The sequence below is a fragment of the Mesocricetus auratus genome, unplaced genomic scaffold (genome assembly GCF_017639785.1).
Source record: "Mesocricetus auratus isolate SY011 unplaced genomic scaffold, BCM_Maur_2.0 Super-Scaffold_100001, whole genome shotgun sequence".
Lineage (NCBI taxonomy): Eukaryota > Metazoa > Chordata > Mammalia > Rodentia > Cricetidae > Mesocricetus > Mesocricetus auratus.
Window position 1 is genome coordinate 17,153,982 of NW_024429187.1, and position 19,579 is coordinate 17,173,560.

Genomic DNA, 19,579 nt, shown 5'->3' on the forward strand with positions numbered 1-19,579 from the left:
TTCAGGAGACCTACTTACCAAAAGTTAACCCTAAATAAAGCTTCTATTAACCTTAATACACAGAAATAAAGCCCTATTTTAGACAAATAAAGGGACAAAACTGGAAAATGTTTTTGCTACATTTTAGCACAAAAATAGTATTTTAAAATATGATTGAAATGTTTTTAAAAGAGCTTGAAAGATCATGTATAGTGACAGCTCCTGGGTTGAGTTATTTTTCTCTGCATCGTGGCATCCCAGGCAGTCTGATCACATACCTCCCGTAAGTCATTGTCCAGTCCAATGTGTTCAGAATGCTGGCGAAGGCGTTCTTTCCGGCGCTGTGCCGTGGCACTTCGACTCACCCAGCGACTGGCAAATAAATAAACGGAGACAATATAGATTAAGAAAATTAGCCAAGTAAGAAGACATGAACTTTACTTTCTTAAAAAGAGAAAGAATGGGCCGGTGTTGGCTGCACACACCTGTAATCCCAGCACTTGTGAGGAAGAGGCAGGAGGATTTCTGAGTTGGAGGCCAGCCTGGTCTACAAAGTGAGTTCCAGGGCAGCCAGGGCTATATAGAGAAACACAATCACAAAAAACCAAAAACCAAAAACACCAACCTCCTCCAAAACAATAACTACAAAAAGCAAAACAAAACAAGGAACCAGCTGTTTTCCTCCCTTCTTCCCTTGTTTCTTCTTCGAACAGGCTTGTGTTCTTTAGTCTGGCCTTGAAATCATAATCCACCACACTCAGTTCTTCCAACCAATTCTTTTCAAAATATATTTAAAGTTATAATTTTATATGCCATTTGATTTGCCCATTCAAAGCATTCAATATAATGGGTTTTGGATATTCACAACCATTTAATACTTTTTAAAAACTGAGGTCAGGGACTGGAGAGGGAGATCAGCAATTAAGATCCCTTGCTGCTCTTCCAGAGAACCTGAGTTTGGTTTCAGCACCCACAGTGGGTGGCTTACAACCGCCTGTAACTAGCTTCCAAAGATCTGATGCCCTCTTTAAGCCTCCGTGGACATCCACAGTGATGCAGAGGCACACAAACATTTTTAAAAAATAAAAAATTGCATGTGCACCAAGGCATGTGTGAATTCCCTCAATAAATGTAATTTTAAAAAGGGAAAATAATGTCATAAAAATAGTTAACACATTTGTTCACAGGGACTGAACAAATTAGGGTTCATCTGAGGACAGAGATACATGTTTATAACTCCACCTCTAAAGACAAGGGGACAGTGTACTGTGGGTCATCCTAAGCTCCTTGGTAAGACTTGGTCTCGATAAACCCCAAACTAAACCAACCAACCAACCAACCAACCAACCAACCAACCAACCAACCAACCAGCCAGCCAGCCAGCCAGCCAGCCAGCCAACCAAAAGTCTGAACTCCTCATCCCAAAACAAATTAGTGTTAATAGGCAGGGTGGTACAAATAAACACTGGTTATATGAAAAAAAAATATGTTCTGTGGGGCAAATATCCTATTTAATTCTGTTTTCAAAACAGGGAAATGAGATTTAAGAAAATCAATGGGGGAGTAGAGTATGGGGTCACGGTGCTGCTAGTATGCTTCTGGGGTGCTGGTGGGGTGGGGTGGTGTGTAGCAGCCTGGAGATTATGTGTGTCCTGCCTCCAGCCCCGAATGCACTGCCCAGCTGTACAATTTCCCTGACTCTTGACGACAACAACAGGACACCCGAGAGGAGTCTCACAATTATTCCAGTATTTATGGTGCTTCAGAAACCTTGAACCAATTCAGTGACTCAATGCATTAAGTATTTGCATGTAAAGCTGTTTGGGCAAAGCAAAATACTGCATGACACATAGCACACTGAAATGCCACTTTAATAAATGAATATGCAGTGGAGAGACAGAAAGATGATGTGAGAAGCAGATTTAGAGACTCAATGGCAGCAACAGGTATGACAGTATGGCCCCATAGCAGACAAAGGAGCATGTTGTTGCCAAGTAGGACTGGTGTTTGGGCCTCTGGGAGGTTCAGGTCAACTACCTGCCCACCTTGCCTCATTGCTGTCTGCTAGGCTGGTGCCACCTGCAGCATGGAATGGTTGCTCACCTTGCTTCATGGAGGAGAGCACAGGGCCATAGTATTCACAGGCTATAAACACGATGCTTGTGCCTGGGGTACCAGTGGGGTGGCTGTTACCAAGGGCAGGGTGATATACAGATGCCTGCGGCTAGCACAGGTCTTGTACCCAGTCATGTTGCCCAACTTCACTATCACCCTGACTCTGAGCAACAAGATATCCAAGATGAAGAATGGTTCATTTTCTGGATTAAGTCTCCTTGAAAGACTTCCATGGTCCACACTGCCAGCGGAGGTAATGTTAATGTCCATGATCTGAGCCACTGCCCTCCTCCCCAAGAAACAAAAACAAAAATACCAAATTTAATTTGTGTTGCCTATATACTCATTGGAGCCTACTCAAATTCCCAGTGGCCAGTCCCTTAAAGAAAACAGTCCTAGCCGGGCATTGGTGGCGCTCACCTTTAATTCTAGCACTCGGGATGCAGAGGTAGGTGGATGTCTGTGAGTTCGAGGCCAGCCTGGTCTACAAGAGCTAGTTCTAGGGCAGCCTCCAAAGCAATATAGAGAAAACAGTCCTTCCCCACCCCTACACCATAAGCCATCAACTGTGAAGAGCTATACTTCAGAATCTTTACTACAATTTAAAGAACTCTCTTCAACAGCTTCCTGTCTGGACTGTCTCTTTTTTTGGGGGGGGGGTTATTGGTGGGAGAGAAGTTGTTTCAATGTCTCCCATTGTCAGTTATGAGGCAATCATCAATACCACTGCAGAAGAAGCTTCCTTGCCCATAGCAGAAGCAACTGTGGAACACACTGAGTGTAGCTTGAGCATATGAGACCTTAAAACCCACCCCTATAGTAACATACTTCCTCTAACAAAGCCACACTTACTCCTACAAGGCCACACCTCCTAATGTTGCCATTCCCTATGGGCCAAGCATTCACGAGTCCATGAGGGCCTTACCTATTCAAACCACCATGGTGCAGACAGGCAGTGCTGGAGAAGGAGTCAAGAGTTCTACATATGAATTGGTAAGCAGCAAGAAGAGAGAGAATAACACTGGGCCTGGCTTGAGCTTCTGAAACCTCAAAGCATACTTCCTGTGACAACTTCCTCTAACACACTTCCAATAATGCCACTTCCTATGAGTCTATCATTTCCATTTTCAACCAAACTGTTATACCCTTTCTTCTAAGAACTCCCTATTTTCCTTCATTGCTTTTTATTATTTTATTTGAGAAAGGTCCTCAGCTGCCTCTAGCCTCATATTTGTTATATAACTCAGCCTGGTGTTGAAGTCCTGCCTCACACTCCTTTGTAGCACAAAGGATTATAATTGTGAACCATCTTTCTTCATATAAATTATCTATACATATTTACTGCTTTGTTTTCTTATGCTTGAAAATGTTTTTTATTGTTTGTTGTTATGTTCATTTCATTGCTAAGTTCTTTTATCTTTCTATGTAGCCCAGACTGGCCTTGAATTTTCCTCAGTTATCCAAATACTAAGATTACAGGTATGTACCACCAAGCTGGATTCACTGTTAAATCTTTAACCAGGATAATCCTTATATATACTAATGGCACAATGAATACTTACCAAATAGATGAAAACCATAATGTTATCAAAAAACTGTCTTATATCAAAGGAATTCAAAGTTAGAATATTTTATAACTAAAAGAAAAGAAAATTTGAGCCCTGGAGATAGATGTAGCTCAGTTGGTAGAGTTCTTATGTAGCATGCACACCTTCAATTTCATCCCCAGTATCACACAAGGCAGATGTTGTACCACACATCTGCAACCTTAGCACTCTAGAAACAGAGGTATGAGAATGAGAGCTGCCCTCAGCTTTAAGGGTACCTGCATCACACCCTGCCCGAGAGGCTTCCGGATCACTGCAGAAGAGGGAATGAAAAGACTGCAGAAGACAGAGGGTGAGGAGAACTGTTGTGAAATTGATTCCCATCCAGGACAGGGCCATTTCACAAATGGCTACGTTTGCCTGCACAAGAGCAAGATGGTCAGAATTTCAGCATGGATGGGGAAAGGTTCATGAAGAACCATTTCTACCTGGAGAGCAATTTACAGTTGACGGCTGCTGGGGGAGGGAGTTGGTTTTCCTCAGGGGCGCGTGGCCTCTGCTAGGCTGCCCATGCTTTAGTAGCTGGCTCTACCCTTTCATATACTGCCAGCACTAATTAGATTTAGTGGGTAAAAGTAAATAATGAGGGGGAGGAGGGAGGGAGGGAGGGAGGGGAAAAAGGGAGGGAGGGAGGCAGAATCAGGAGCACTGGGAGGATTGCTGGAGAGTAAGAAGGGATGAATGTGATCAAAACATATTGTGTATGTGTATAAAATCTCAAAGAACAAATAAAAAAACACATGAAAAAGAAGTTCAGAGCAATCTGAACTCAAAGTCTGAGGCTAGTCCAAGAATACCAGACCATGTCTCCATCAACAAATACCTCAAAGTTACTCTTATTGCTCTCACAGAAGAACTGGATTTGGTTCGTAGCTCCCATAGTGACTCAAAAGCATCTTTTAACTTGGATCTGATGCCCTCTTCTGACTACCACTGGCACCAGGTGTGTATATGGCATACATAACATACATGTAGGCAAAATACTTATACACATAAATCTTTTAAAAAGTGATTACACTGAGCCCATAATCACCAACATTTTTTAGCTACGTTTCAAGTTCAGTGTTTATCTGTTTTGCTTTATGACACAGGGTCACTATATAGTCTACATTATCTTCAAACCTGCTGTGTTGTTCAGGCTGTCCTTAAATTCAAAATTTTCCTAGGTCCCCCTTTCAAGAGTCAGGGTTGCTGGCAAAGTCACCACTCCTGATTAGTATTAAGACAGTGTTTTGCCAGGTGGTGGTAACACACACCTTTAATCCCAGCATTTGGGAGGCAGAGGCAGGTGGATCTCTGTGAGTTCGAGGCCAGCCTGGTTTACTGAGCTAGTTCCAGGACAGCCAGGTGCTACACAAAGAAACCCTGTCTTGAAAAACCAAAAAGATGGGCAGTGGTGGCAAATGCCTTTAATCCCAGCACTTAGGAGACAGAGGCAGGCAGATCTCTGAGTTTGAGGCCAGCCTGGTCTACAAAGCAAGTTCCAGGACAGGCTTCAAAGCTATACAAAGGAACGCTATTTTGAAAAACCAAAATAAAACTACACCACCCCCACCTCCCAACAAAAAAAAGACAGTGTGGACGTCAGGGACCATAGGATAGGGGCTCAGCACAGGGGCAGACCACTTATCTATAAGCACAAAGCCCTGGGTTCAGTCTGTAACACTGTGATGGGATGAAGGACAGAACAAAAACAAAAATAAATAAAAAGAAAGAAAGAAAAAGAAAAGGATGCTGAGGAAGATCATGTATTTGAGGCCAGCCTTGGATTATATACTGAAGTCTAGTTCAGTCTGTTTTAATTATTGAGACTCTGTCAATGCCAGTAACCAAAACACAAATAATATTTTAAAAAAAGAACACAAGAAATGTGTCTATTTATACTTCTGTAAAAAAAATCTTTTTACTTTTTACACAACAGAATTAAGAGTCAAGTGCATACAAGGGATCAATTGAATTTAAAGATACAAATAGGCAAGATATTTAATGTTTACACTGCCTGGGTAACACTGGGGAACATTTACTTTCTTTCATTCAACTCGTCACTCAGGTAAAACGCATGCTTACTTGTTATTGGCTGGTCCTGTTGCCAAGACATCGGACTGTAACTTTGGGAAGAACCCTTGCTCATATTTGCCTTGACCGATTTTCATATCAAGTAGATGTGGGTGAATTGCAGTGTGATCCATTTTCATCAGTCTTTGCTCAATTGACTGGGCTACAAATTAAATTTATAATAAATTAGAGGCATTTTGTTTTTAAAAAATGCTGTATCATATATTCACACACTCACAGAAACCTCAAATCATCCTGACACCCTGAAACAGGTTCTCACACAGGTCTCTGGTAATCAGAAATATGAATGTAGAAAGATTAGATTTAAGTAAATATTGGAAATATTACCGATATACATCCATAGGAAGCATACAGCAATGTAACTTTTAAGTACTTTTATCCCTGGGGAATACTGAATATTCAGAAGTTATCAAATGCCTGCTTTGTGAGGTCAGAGGTTGGGTCTACTGTAAAAAGTTTCAAGGGTTTGTGTCAATATTGATTTGTGGTGATTGGTGAGGAGAAAGAAAATTATATTACTATCAATTTCTGGTTTTTCTGTAATCACAGGCTCTGGAGCCACAGTGTCAACAGTAGGCAGTCTGTGCCTCATGGGTTCAACTGCAAAGAAACAACGGAGCCAGACCTGGTGGTACAGGCTGTAACCCCACCTAGTCAGGAAGTCAAGGAAGGAGAATTGTGGGTTCAAGGCTTTCCTATGGATTATTGAGACTGTCTCAAAACAAAGAAGTATAAAAAATAGTAGTGTGCTTCTCTGTCATGCCAAGGCAAGGCCTTGCATTTAACTCCCAGTACTGAGCGCGCACACGCGCACGCGCACACACACACCCCAAATTAATTTGTGCCAGATGGGAGAGCCATAGACAACAGTCTCCTTTTACTTTTTCAGAATTCAGCCGGGTGGTGGTGGTGCAAGCTTTAATCCCAGCACTGGGGAGGCAGACGCAGGTGGATCTCTGTGAGTTCAAGACCAGGCTGGCCTATAAGAGCAAGAGCTAGTTCTAGGACAGTCTCCAAAGTCACAGAGAAATCCTGTCTTGAGAAGACAAAACAAAACGAAAAAACTAAAAAACAAACAAACAATCTTTTTCAGAATTCCTGGTAACTATGGTCTTAACCTAATCTTAATTTTCAGGCATGCTAAGTCTATAGTGGTACATTTTTTTTTTTTTTTTTGGTTTTTCGAGACAGGGTTTCTCTGTAGCTTTGGAGGCTGTCCTGGAACTCACTTTGTAGACCAGGCTGGCCTCAAACTCACAGAGATCCGCCTGCCTCTGCCTCCCGAGTACTGGGTAGTGGTACATTTTTAAAAGCGCTTCACAGTTTCTGAGATGAGAGTGAGATTATCAGGCTCCAAGGGGAAAAGAGAAAATCGATTTTAATTGGTAAGATTTCCCAGACACAGGTTAAGCTAAGGAACTGGTACTTCACTCCATTTTAAAAAAATCCAAGAAGAAGGGGATGAGATTTTCCCAATGAGGTATTCACATAACTGTTAAAAGTACTGGAAGTCATAATTCTCTCAACAACTTCATTTATTCTATCTCCTCAGCTTCTAGAAACATAGAGGGACTTGCCATTTCCTGAAGGAGCTCCAAGAATCACCCTTTTACGTAGGAATACAACAGTGTGCCTTGAATACTGCATAAAAGTTATTATTTACTACTTCTTTCCTCAAAAAATGCTAAAGCAATGTTATCACTCCCAGTGACTGAGCTGTTTAAATGAAGATGGAAAGAAAGGACTAACCAAGCAACAGAAGCAGAGCAAAGAAGCTACACATCCATGTGTCCTCAAATAAAAAGTATCAACTTGCTCTGTAGACAGGCTAGCCTGGAACTCACAGAGATCCTGCCTCTGCCCCCAAGTGTGGTGATTAAAGACATGTGCCACTACTGCCCAGCAAAAGTGCCACTTTTTATTGAATGGAAAGAAATAAAAGGATATATATTCCTATTAAGCAAAGAATGCGCTGGGAACTAGGCATAAATGTGCAAAACTACACGAAGTGGTATGTTTTACATATTTGTTAATGAATAAAACCACCATTAAAGGATAAGGCATTAGGTATTGGAAATCAGTCACACCTGGATCCAACTTGTGGCCCCACCAACAACTAGTTATAGAACTAGTTATAGAACCACAGCCAAATTCTTAAACCCCTCAGTTTCCTCACCCATAGAATAACAGTAATAAAGCAACAGCAAAAATACCTGTGCATATACATGTAAAAGGGCCTGACAAAATAAACACTGGGATAATAACTGGCACATAAGGAAGACTCAAATGTTGGCTATTAGTAGGGCCACTTATTTAACAGGATGTATTTCACAACCAGACAAGACCAGGAAAATTTGTCATTCTTTGAAGGAAATTGGGTTAGGGGAAACTTTAATTTAAATGGAAAAAAACCCAGAGATTTAATTTCAAGACATGAAACTATATAACTCACTGTACCACAGAGCAATAAGTACTGTTTAAGTTATGTAAACTAGAAAGCATTTACATAACTAAATTTCCTTTTTGTTTTGTTTTTATTTTAGACAAAATCTTGCTGCATTACCCAGGCTGGCCTTAAATGCCTGGTCCTTCTATCTTGGCTTCCTGAGTGCTAGGACTTAGGCATGTACCACCATGTCCAGTTTGGGGTTAACTATTTTAAGTTGATAGCATCAGTAGCAAGACAGAGATTAACCTTTTTTTTTTCTAACAAGAAAATAGCAAAAATCTGTATCTTTTGAATGTTCACAGGAATAGGGATTCAGAGAAATCTGAAGAAAAAAAAGCATAAAAATACTTCTTGATAATACCAGGATTAGTCATGATGTCCCAAAATGAAAGCTAACTTTAGCAGGGCAGTGGTGGTGCACACCTTTAATCCCAGCACTTAGGAGGCAGAGACAGGCAGATCTCTGAGTTTGAGGCCAGCCTGGTCTATAGAGTGAGTTCCAGGATGGCCAGGTCTACATAAAAAAAACCCTGTCTCAAAACACCCCCCACCAAAAAAAAAAAAAAAAAAAGAGAGAGAGAAATTAATTTTGTGCTGTAGAAGTCAACAGTCTATAAAAAGAAATGATCATGGATTTCCCTCCCCCCCAAAGGCATGGCAAATATACCTGCTTCTTTTAAACTGTTGCATTTCTGATATATAGATGTCCGCAGGGTGGGTGTAGGCGCCCTTACATTATACAATCGTATCTTCTCAATCCGAGAGTCAAAGACCCGAAGCAGAGGGTCTTTCTCTTCCCATTGAGACATGATTTTATTATCGATAAAGGTGGCAAACATCTGTGTTTCAATGAAGCGTGAAAGAAACGGCAGGTAAGGCTCAGGCTGGTCCGAGAGGAAAGAGGCCTGCAATGAGATAATTAGCAAATTATTTCTTTAATGAGGTCATCTTAATATTATGTAAGATGAACAAGAACAGTTTGTTAAAGTTATGACTTTTCAAACTTATAACACATACAACTGACGCTTAACATTTAAAGTCTTGTCAATTTATTTTTTTTTCCTTTCCTCTAAGTTTGTAGATTTTTAGGTCACTGAGGAGTTACCTTTTCAAAACTGATTTACATTAGTATCCCGAGGACCACTGTGCAGGAGAGAGGACGTCACTAATGAGTGATGGCGGGTAAGTTGCTATATAATGCACGGCCAGCCATCCACCTCACTAACCATTACATTTTGATTCTTCTTCCCAGTGAGTAATCTCTCTTGTTCTCTGTTCCTAGCCTAGGAAATGAACCTCTAACCAAAAGGCTGAAGATGAGTAACTGTTTATATATCATTCATACATATATATACATATACATATATATATATATGTACACACATGTGTGTGCACAATAGTTTGTATATGTTTATGCAAGAACTTAAAAATAACACGGATTCTGGGTAAAATCTTTTTGGTCTTCAAGCAGATGTTTTTCTAGGTTCACTCTTCTTGTTAACTCAAGATTAAACTCCTTCCATTTAAGTCACAATTATTTGAGACTTAAAAGGGACAGAAAAAACATTGCCTAAAAAAAAATCATACAAGTGGATCTTCAAAAATGTACAAGCTGTCCTTCCCTCTTACTAGTTTGCTTGAAGCAATAAATTATAACTGGCTTCTAATCTGAAGTGTTCACATTTTTTTTTTTTTGTTCTCTTCAGTTCATGTATGATGTATCTAGGAATTCTCATCTTGGTTAAGATGAGCTGAAACTTGTAAGTGAATTCCTAGTCCAGTCACTGGGCTGGTTTTGTTTTTCATTCTTTCACTCTTCAAAGTCAGATGCTGTGTGTCAGAGCCAAATGGAGAAAGATGGAAGGATAATAAAGTTATTATTTTTAATATTTATCAAGTTTCTTCCTAGCATATTTAATTTTTCCATTTTATTATTTCAGGGTACTTTTAATAAGAGCTTCTTTACAGAATCCACTTTTCAGTTTAAGTGCTTCCACAGTTTAAATGTACTTATGTAAGTACAAACATCCAGATTTATAGAAGTTTCCAGAAATCAGTTCATCTCCTTAATGTTACTTCATAGATCAAACATCAAACTTACTTTGTATAGAACAGAAATAGCCCCCACCTTTGAAAATGGGGCAAACATCTAGCTTTTGATGTTTAGATTTTGTGTTCTGTAAGATTTAAATCAACCAGAACTTGACTTTCAAGACGACTATGCCCTGCATGCTTCTTTAGTGAAAAATAAGGTGATTCTAGCCTTCTGGAATCCAACATGTAAATTTCATTTTCTTAGGGGTTATACAGAAAGAATCACTTCTAGTATGAATCTACATAAAGAGTAAAAAAGAACAAGGTACTATGATATGAATTTAAATCAGGATTTGAACTGCCCCAAAGATAGATCGCTTATGTATAAGATCAGTTCTTAAACTGGAGAAAAAGTATAATGAAAAAAACTAAGCAAAAATGAGAACAGATCCCAGAGCAGAAATGTATTTGAAAAGTGATTTCTTAATATTAAAGATGTTTAATCAGCCATAAAGTATACCAGGAAATTGTGATGTGCATAGCATATTATCCTCCATAAGAAAAAATATGATGAAATCAGAAAATAATCTTTGACACTACACAAACATTTAGTAAATACCTATTTTTCAGATGCTCCAAAATTAAACACTTAGCATCTTGGAGTGTAACAGCTCTTCTGGGAGGTCTTTTGTGACACATTCAAAAAGCAACATTATGCTTGTTCACTAACCGAGGCAGAGGACCTAAGGACTTCATGTACATCTCTAGTGCTTCTGTCTGTTGGAGAGAGCTGGGGTACATGAAGAGCATTGGACAGAGCACAGAGAACCTGAGCGGAAAGCCCCAGTGGACAGTGAAGAAAGAGCTGCTAGCCTCTTTTCTAAAACGCCTGGAACATAATCTTATACTAATAGTCGAGAAACCAAATTCACTCATTTGTTCTCTTTTAAGATACAAAAGATATATGAATTAGGCAGAACTGTTACCTTTACACGAACAAATTGGGTGTTACATCATTGGGCGAGGACTAAACTGTCAGTGAGAATTTCTTAGAAAAAGAACAGGCTTAATTTTTCTAGACTTGGTCATAAAACAAGAATAAATAAAACTCTTACAGGTGCAGTAGACTTGTGAACCAAGTGTGTGTGTGTGTGTGTGTGTGTGTGTGTGTGTGTGTGTGTGTGTGTGTGTGTGTGTGGCAATTTAATATACAATTCAAAGGCCAGTTTTTTTGAGACTGGTCTCAGGTGTCCTAGGCTGGTCTCAAACTTACCACCTTGCATTCCTGGCCATTCTGCTTCTACCTCCCAAGGATTTGCTTTCATGTGAAACTATTTATCTAGCATAAAATACTTTATAGGATGTAAAGAGGGAAATAAAAACCTGTGCTTAAAAAGCTAAAACACTAGGGGCTGGAGAGATGGCTCAGCAGTTAAGATCACTGTTTGCTCTTCCAGAGGACCTAGGTTCAATTCCCAGAACCCAAATGGCAACTCACAACTGTCTATAACTCCAAGATCTGAGACCCTCACACAGACATAACATGCAGGCAAAACACCAATACACTAAAAATAAGTAAATTATTTAAAAAGTTAAAAAGACTGAAAAAAAAAAAGACTGGCGATATAGGCCATTAATAATCATAAAGAGGAAAACTATGGTTCTTTTTACTTTGTCAAAGTTCTGCATCTGTTCCCGGTTGGTCAGCCAGGACTCCATGTCCTGGGCAGTCTGAATCACAAAAGCTTCATAATCTGCAAACATCTGTATAAAGCGGCTGGCAAAGACCTCTCGCAGTTGTACATTGAGCTGGTAGTCCCTCAGTTCTGCCTCTTCACACTGTAATTTGAAATCCTTTTCTTTTTCATTCAAAGAAGCTGAGAGGTCAATTTTTTCCACAGTCACACCAGTCCTATCGGCGAGAGCCTGGAGGCGGGCTATGGTTTCATTGCCCTTCATTAACTCATACATGCTGATGTTATTGGTGGGGGTGTTGCCATTCTTCTTGTCATTAACCAAATCTTTCAAAACCATATTCTTCAGTTTGGTGGCACTCTCACTACAATGTAGGCTGCCCTCAGGAGGAATCCCAAACTGGAGAAGAACTTCAGACAGCTCTTGGATAAAATCTACTTTATTGGGGAATTGTGGGAATTCTTCAGGCAATTCAATAAAATGGTTGTCAATATCCACGAAGCACAAATTAGCCTGAAATAGAAAAAAACAAAACAAAACACAAAGGTTTGTGAACTTGTACAAGGTTGACTATTAAAACTTAAATGACTTCGAAGGGCTCCAATTGTAGACAGAGCCAAAGTACCTTGGGCTATTTTTAGTCTCCTAAATAGCATTACTGCCCACATGTGATTGGCCTAACACCTTTATAAGTTAGGAATTTACCAAAGAGACCCTTTAGCTTCCACCAACCTAAGGTTAAGAGTTGCTGCAGGAATATTTGCACACTGTGAAGATGTGTCTTTGCCAAGGCACGTTCTGATTGGTTTATTAAAGAGCAGAATAGCCAACACCTGGGAAGAAGAGGCTAGGAAGGATTTCCAGGGAATCTAGCTAGGCACATGGATTCCACCAGAGACTCTGCAGAAGTTGGGCACATGGTACAGAGCAGAGGTAACCGAACCATGTGGCAGAAGGTAGACTAATAGGGACAGGTTAATTTATGCTACATTTATACTTTGGTCATATTTGCCTTTCATTTTATCGAGTTACTATCTTCATTATCTTCCCCATCTCTAACTCCATTTCCCTTTTCATCACCTAAATACTGCCCCTCCTTCATGTTGGTAGCTAACAGGATGTTATCAGGCATGGAGATCATTTAAATAGATCCTCCTTCCATAACTAGGTCTAGATGTTATCTCCTATATCCCTGGTAATGCACCAATCTTAAGATCCAAAACAGCAGGCTCACCACCACACAGAACAACAACAGGATAACCAAGAGGAACTCCACTGAGTGCCCATTATAGATGTCACAGTGGAAGTCAGAGACCTTGAGCCAGACCAATGACTCGTGGCAGTGAACACTTGCAAGTAAAGATAAACAGACTATGAGTTCCAGGGCAGCCTCAGTTCCTGCCCATCTCCACACAGAAGCCTCCCACAGCCTCATCTGTTTGCTCAGAAGGCCCAGAGGGGCCTTACTATCAACAAAATACAAACAAACGCAAGCCCATGAAAATCCACTGAAGAAAACCCAAAATCCCTTCCTCTAAAACAAACAAGGATGTAACACAGAAGGAATTCTGGTAAATGTTTCCTCTTTGATGCCATTACAGTTAAAAAAAGAAAAAGAAAAAGAGAAATCTGCCCTAAAAGCCCAGGAAGTATTGTACACACGATAAAAAAAATATACTTAACAACTCAATCTAACAGTTTGAGTACTATATTTCTGATTAACCTTGCCTACACGTTTTCATGACATTACCTCTAATTAAAAGCAATGCAGATGCCAGACACGGTGTCACACACCTTTAACCCCAGCACTCAAGACAAGCAGATCTCTGAGTTTGGGATCAACTTGTTCTATGTACTGAGTTCCAGGTTGGTCAGTTACTCAGTGAGACCCTGTCTGACCCTAAAACAAAAATAAAATAAGGTAAAGCTCAACAAAAACAAAGTAGCAAAAAAGAGTCTGCTCTAGCGTTTTTTTTTATTTTTCTCTTTCTTTTTTTAATATACAATTTATTTTTATTTTATAAACATTGGTGTTTTTCCTGCATGTATATTTGTGTGAGGGTATAAAAACTCTGGAACTGGAGCTAGACAGGTGTGCGCTGCCATATGAGTGCAGGGAATTGAACCTGGGTCCCCTAGAAGAGCTCTTAACTGCTGAGCCATCTCTCCAGCCTCTGATTTTTTTTTTCCTAACAGTAAAGATGAGCAAGAACAGCTGAGGGTGAGGTACCAGACTCCGTCACCAATGCTTAGTGCTGCATTCTTCCACCCTCCCCTTCCCCATATACTCCCCAAAAGACAATGTAACAAATGGCTACTAACACCTATCATTTTGAAGTCATGAGCAAAGGGAGTGGGTGGTTAATTATAAGCCTAGAAAGTTATATTAGCTACCTAACAACTAAAATAATACTCACCTAAAATAATAATTTTGTAAGTGACATTTTTATAACTATTTTTAGAAACTTTCTTGCTAGTTTTAGTCATTTTATTTCAGAATTTTCAGGGGGAAGAAAGAAGCCTCACTAGTATACACATTTAAGTCTCTTTAAAAAGACTATTTTATGCCGGGCGGTGGTGGCACACACCTTTAATCCCAGCACTCGGGAGGCAGAGGCAGGCGGATCTCTTTGAGTTTGAGGCCGGGCTGGACCGACAGCCTCCAAAACAATACAGAGAAACCCTGTCTCGTAAAACCAAAAAAAGAGACTATTTTATTATTTATTTATTTTTTATTATTTATCTACTTTGGTTTCCTGAGACAGAGTTTCTCTGTGTAATAGCCCTGGCTGCCCTGGAGCTCGATTTGTAGACCAGGCAGGTCTTGAACTCAAAGAGATTTGTCTACCTCTGCCTCCCCCAAGTGCTGGGATTAAAGGTGTGCACCACCACACATGGTGAATGATGCTCTTAATGTATGGCTTCTACATAGAAACACTGCTTACTTTTACAGTTGATTCATGTGATTCCATATTACTCCATTATATGAATAGATGAGTTTGTGTATTTATTAAACAATGTTGAGCTCATAATGGGGAAAAAACTTTTAGTTGTAAAAGTCACAGACATTTGAGGACTTTTAAAATTTTTAACTGGCTTATCTCCAGAATCAAATGATACAGCAGACAGAGAAAGGTCTTCCAATTGTATGTAGACTAAATGGTCTTAAAATATTTTAACAAGTATTCATAGAAGCCAGAAAGAACTTAGATATGTAAATACATTTTCTTACATCATTTGACAATTAATATTATATAATCAATAAGAACCTAAAACAATATTAAGTCTTTAAAACAAAACAAAACAATCCATTTGGCTCATCTATTTCTTATCCTTTGAAAATGTAAAGTGTTTAATTCTTGCTAGGAGGTGGCACACGCCTTTAATCCCAGAACTTGGGAGGCAGAGACAGGTGGATTTCTGTGAGTTCCAGGTCAGCCTGCTCTACAGAGTGATTTCCAGGGCAGCCAGGGATACACACAAAAAAAACCCTGTCTTTGGAAAAAAAATTTTTAATTCTTTTAAACCAACAAGATACATTAACATAACTAAGAAGAAAACAAGAAAATTCAGAGAATAGAGAACGAAGATAAATTAGGGAAGAAAGAGCAATGCCCCCACAACAGACCTCATTCAAGCAATTTCTCCTGTGGTGGTTTGAATAGGTACGGCTCTCATAGAGTCATGTGTTTGAATGTTTGGCCCATAGGGAGTGGCACCATTAGGAGGTGTGGCCTTGTTGGAGTAGGTGTGGCCTTGTTGGAGAAGGTGTGTCACTGTGGAGGAGGGCTTTGAGGTCTTACAGGCTTGAGCTGAGCCTCATGACTCAGTCTTCACTTGTGCCTATGGATTGTAAAACTCTCAGCTCTGCTCTAGCACCTCATCTGCCTGCATGCTGGCATGTCCTACCATGACGATAATGGACTAAAGCTCTGAAACTGCAAGCCAGCCCCAATTAAATATTTTCCTTTATAAGAGCTGCAGTGGTCATGGTGTCTCTTCACTTGAATGACACATTGAATTTTGGCAAGGCAACATGGATGACTGATTACGGGACTTGCTATTCAGTGTGGCTTAATGTGTTATTCTATATCCTCCTCCTCCTCCTCCTCCTCCTCCTCTTCTTTTTTGGTTTTTTACGATAGCAAGACAGTGTTTCTCTGTGTAGACTAGGCTGGCCTTGAACTCACAGAGATTCATCTGCCCCTGCCTCCCGAGTGCTGGGGAAAGGTATGTACTGTCACTGGTTGGCCCTTATTTTCACTTCTTAAAATGAGAATTCTTAGAAGAAATAAGAACAAGTTAAAGTGAAGCTCAGTAAGAGAGATTTTATTAAGAAAGGTGATAACTAAATAGCTAATGTCATTAACCACTGTGTATTTTAAGTAGGCCACATCATCCTCATCAATATTGCATTTCAAAGCTTTCCATTCCAATTTTGAGCAGCATTAGCGAGAGCTAAAAATTAAATTTAAAATGACATCAAGAGCTCTTGATTATTTTATTAATAAATATTTGAAAGTAAGATTAAAGTGCCAAGAAGCTAGGGGTTAACGTTTTTGTCTCACAGACCAGGCCAAGCTAATAGAGGAGAGGCTACTAACTGGCTACGGCTAAAGATGGCAAGCAGTAAAGCACTTGCTGTTTCCACTATCTCGCTTGCTGAGGGATACCACTTTCCATTCAATGGAGGTGAAAAGTAAAATTTAAGTCTTTTAATAAAAATGACTATATCCTGCTTATGACACCTGCTTATGACGCCTGTCAACACCTGGAATTAACTAAAACCCCCCCAAATGGAGGGGCATGCCTGTGAGGGCTTTATGCTTAATTTGAAGTGGGAAGATCCACTTACAATCCAAACCTTTTGAGGTGGGAAGACCCACCTCTTGTTACCATAACTCTTCCCACCAGCCTGATCTCAATGTCATGTCAACCCCAAATAACACACGAGACACTATATTAATTATGAAGCTGTTGACCGTTTGCTAAGGTTTCTTATTGGCTAGCTCTGACTTAATTATTAACCCATAACTACTAATCTATGTACTTTTACAAGGTCTTATCTTTCTGAGGACGCCAGCCTCATGCATCCTCTCTTCCAGGGATCACAAGGCAACTCCTACTCTTTACTATATTTCCCAGAATAATCCTCGACTCCTAGTTCCACCTATCTTGCTTCCCTATTGGCCAACAGTGCTTTATTTATCAATCAGACAAACATATACAAGGACTTCCCCCATCATCCTCTAATCTGGGCCATGCCTTCTGCTGGAAGCCCACATAAGGACATGGGGGAAGGAAGCCACTTTCTTTGCCTTTGTGCTTTCATCCTGATAGCAAGTCCATTCCTTCACTGGCATTAGAGCCTATACATATATATATATATGCATACACGTATTCACCCTATGTATGAATTCTGTTACTCTAGAGTACTCTGAATAATACACCAATTAAAAACAAAATTTATAGCATGAGGATGGAAAAAAGTTTAATGCTTTTAGAATAATAAAACAGAAATATCAAACTATTATTGAACCACCTTCAGAAATGTATAGTTGTGAAAATTTGTTATTGTCCTTCTTTGACATGTAGTTGTGTTATATCAAGTAACAGAAGAAACAGTTTGCAGGCTTGGGCTCAGGCCCTAACCAACAGTATGTGGTAGATTCAGATGTAACTACTGCCCAAAGACAATGCTACTTAGTAACAGCCATGACCTAAGTCAATAAATAGCAGGCTTCATCATTAATGACTAGCCTTACCTCTTGTGGAAGTTCTAATTTAGACCGGTCAGTTCCTTCTTTTGATTGAAGACCCATCAGATAAGGGACAGGGGCATCAAGGAAATGCAGCAGAGAGGCAGGGAGGATGGGTACATATACATGCTGCCACTGAAATGGGAACAAGAGTGTGGTAATGCCTTCTGCCACGGTCATCAGGCGCTGATAATCTGTTCAGAACAAGAAAAATAAAAGGGAAGAATCCAAGTGAAAACAAGTGCTGCAGCAAGACTAAAACATCAGAAAAAAATACTGTCAAATATTTTTGGACTGGAAAGATGGCTCAGTGGTTTAGAGAACTTACTGCTCTCACAGAGGACCTGGGTTCGATGCCTAGCACCCATATGATGCCCAACAAACATCAGTAGCTCCAGCTCCAGAGAATCTGACCCCCTCTGAGGTTACCAGGTGCATGAGTGCACACATACCCATGCATACAAATAGTAATACACATAAGTAAATATTTATTTTAAGACAGTGTTTCTTTGCAGATTTAGAGCTTGCCCTGCAACTCGCTCTGTAGACCAGGCTAACCTTGAGATCCACCTGCCTCTGCTGGAACTAAAGGTGTGCATCACCACTGCCCAGCAAATAAATCTCTAAAAAAATTGAAAAGTATTTTTTCATGACCATGGAGAAAGTAGGTTGGTTCTAGCTTATTATAATTAGAGAGTTAAATTAATTCACCTGAATAGCTTGCACAAAGAAACAGCATCAGCACTTTTCCTGAAAGCAGTCGTGAGTAATTCGTGTCCTCTCTCTCTCCTCCCCACCTGCCTCTCTCTCCAGCGTCTTCCTAAGCAGACCAGATTCTGAGAGATCAGCTTGTCTCTGCTCTGTATTTCCAGTGCTGGGATCAAAGGCATGTGCCATTATACACATGCAGCCCTGCATGTTCTTAAAATGTGGAGGAATCAAAACTAATAAACTGTTCTTGCTACCTAGCCTTTTGAAAAAGTTTGAGATTGTTGCTATGAATCACTTTCATATACGTATACACTTACACAATCTCCAATTCAGAGGCTAATTTTTCTTTTCTTGTATAGATGATCACGGCTACAGCTTTGATAATCTGATTATTTTAGCACTTATATTGTAAGTATAAAAAAGTCAGAGCTGGCCAGGCGTTGGTGGTGCACACCTTTAATCCCAGCTCTTGAGAGGTAGAGGCAGATGAATCTCAGTGAGTTCAAGGCCAGCCTGGTCTAGAAGTCTACAGGTGTACAGAGCAAGTTCCGGGACAGCTAGGGCTGTTACATAGAAAAACCCTGTCTCAAACCAAAACCAAACAAACAAAAAAACAAAACAATAACAACAAAACCAAAAAGAAAACAAAAAACAAACAGACACAAACAATCATAGTCATCCTTTCTATATTTAACTCCTAACTACATATTACATCTAAGGACAAAAATAATTACCTTGTAATTAAAGGATTTTTGTTTGCTTGCCTTGTTTTTTTTTCCAGTCAGGTTTCTCTATGTATCGCTAGCTACATGGGAACTCACTCTGTAGACCTCACAGAGATCTCTCTACCTGACTCCCAAGTGCTGGGATTAGAGGTATGTGCCACCATGCCCACCTCTGATTGTCTTTTCTTTACATGAAGTAATTTATCAAAACTAGCAATTGTCCACAATATTATGGGTGCCCTCTTCACATCTAAGGTGTCTGCCTTAGATATTTTACATTTACACATGTTCAAAATCCTTACTTAAATCCTCAGAGGCAGACAGATATGTTTAAGAATTAGATTTCTTTTTTAAACTTTGAAAGGTGATAACATGCTTAGATCATCATCTATGACAGGGATGCAGCTTATAGATAATATTTTCAGAGCA

The 19,579-nt window shown here is 39.8% G+C and overlaps 1 protein-coding gene across 4 annotated transcripts in view; it reads right to left on the minus strand.

The window, feature by feature from the left end:
- Positions 1–19,579, minus strand: part of Dennd5b (DENN domain containing 5B) — a 118,595-nt gene that overhangs the window by 41,482 nt on the left and 57,534 nt on the right. For all 4 annotated transcript variants that reach the window (XR_005876634.1, XM_040743674.1, XM_040743673.1 and 1 more), the window contains 5 exons: positions 17,721–17,908; positions 11,932–12,468; positions 8,894–9,131; positions 5,769–5,919; positions 258–351 (listed from right to left, as the gene is read on the minus strand). Coding sequence is in view for 3 of the 4 variants with exons in the window: in XM_040743674.1 (XP_040599608.1) it covers positions 258–351; positions 5,769–5,919; positions 8,894–9,131; positions 11,932–12,468; positions 17,721–17,908 (1,208 nt within the window). In the remaining variant the exon portion in view is untranslated. The remainder of the gene's footprint in view (positions 1–257; positions 352–5,768; positions 5,920–8,893; positions 9,132–11,931; positions 12,469–17,720; positions 17,909–19,579) is intronic.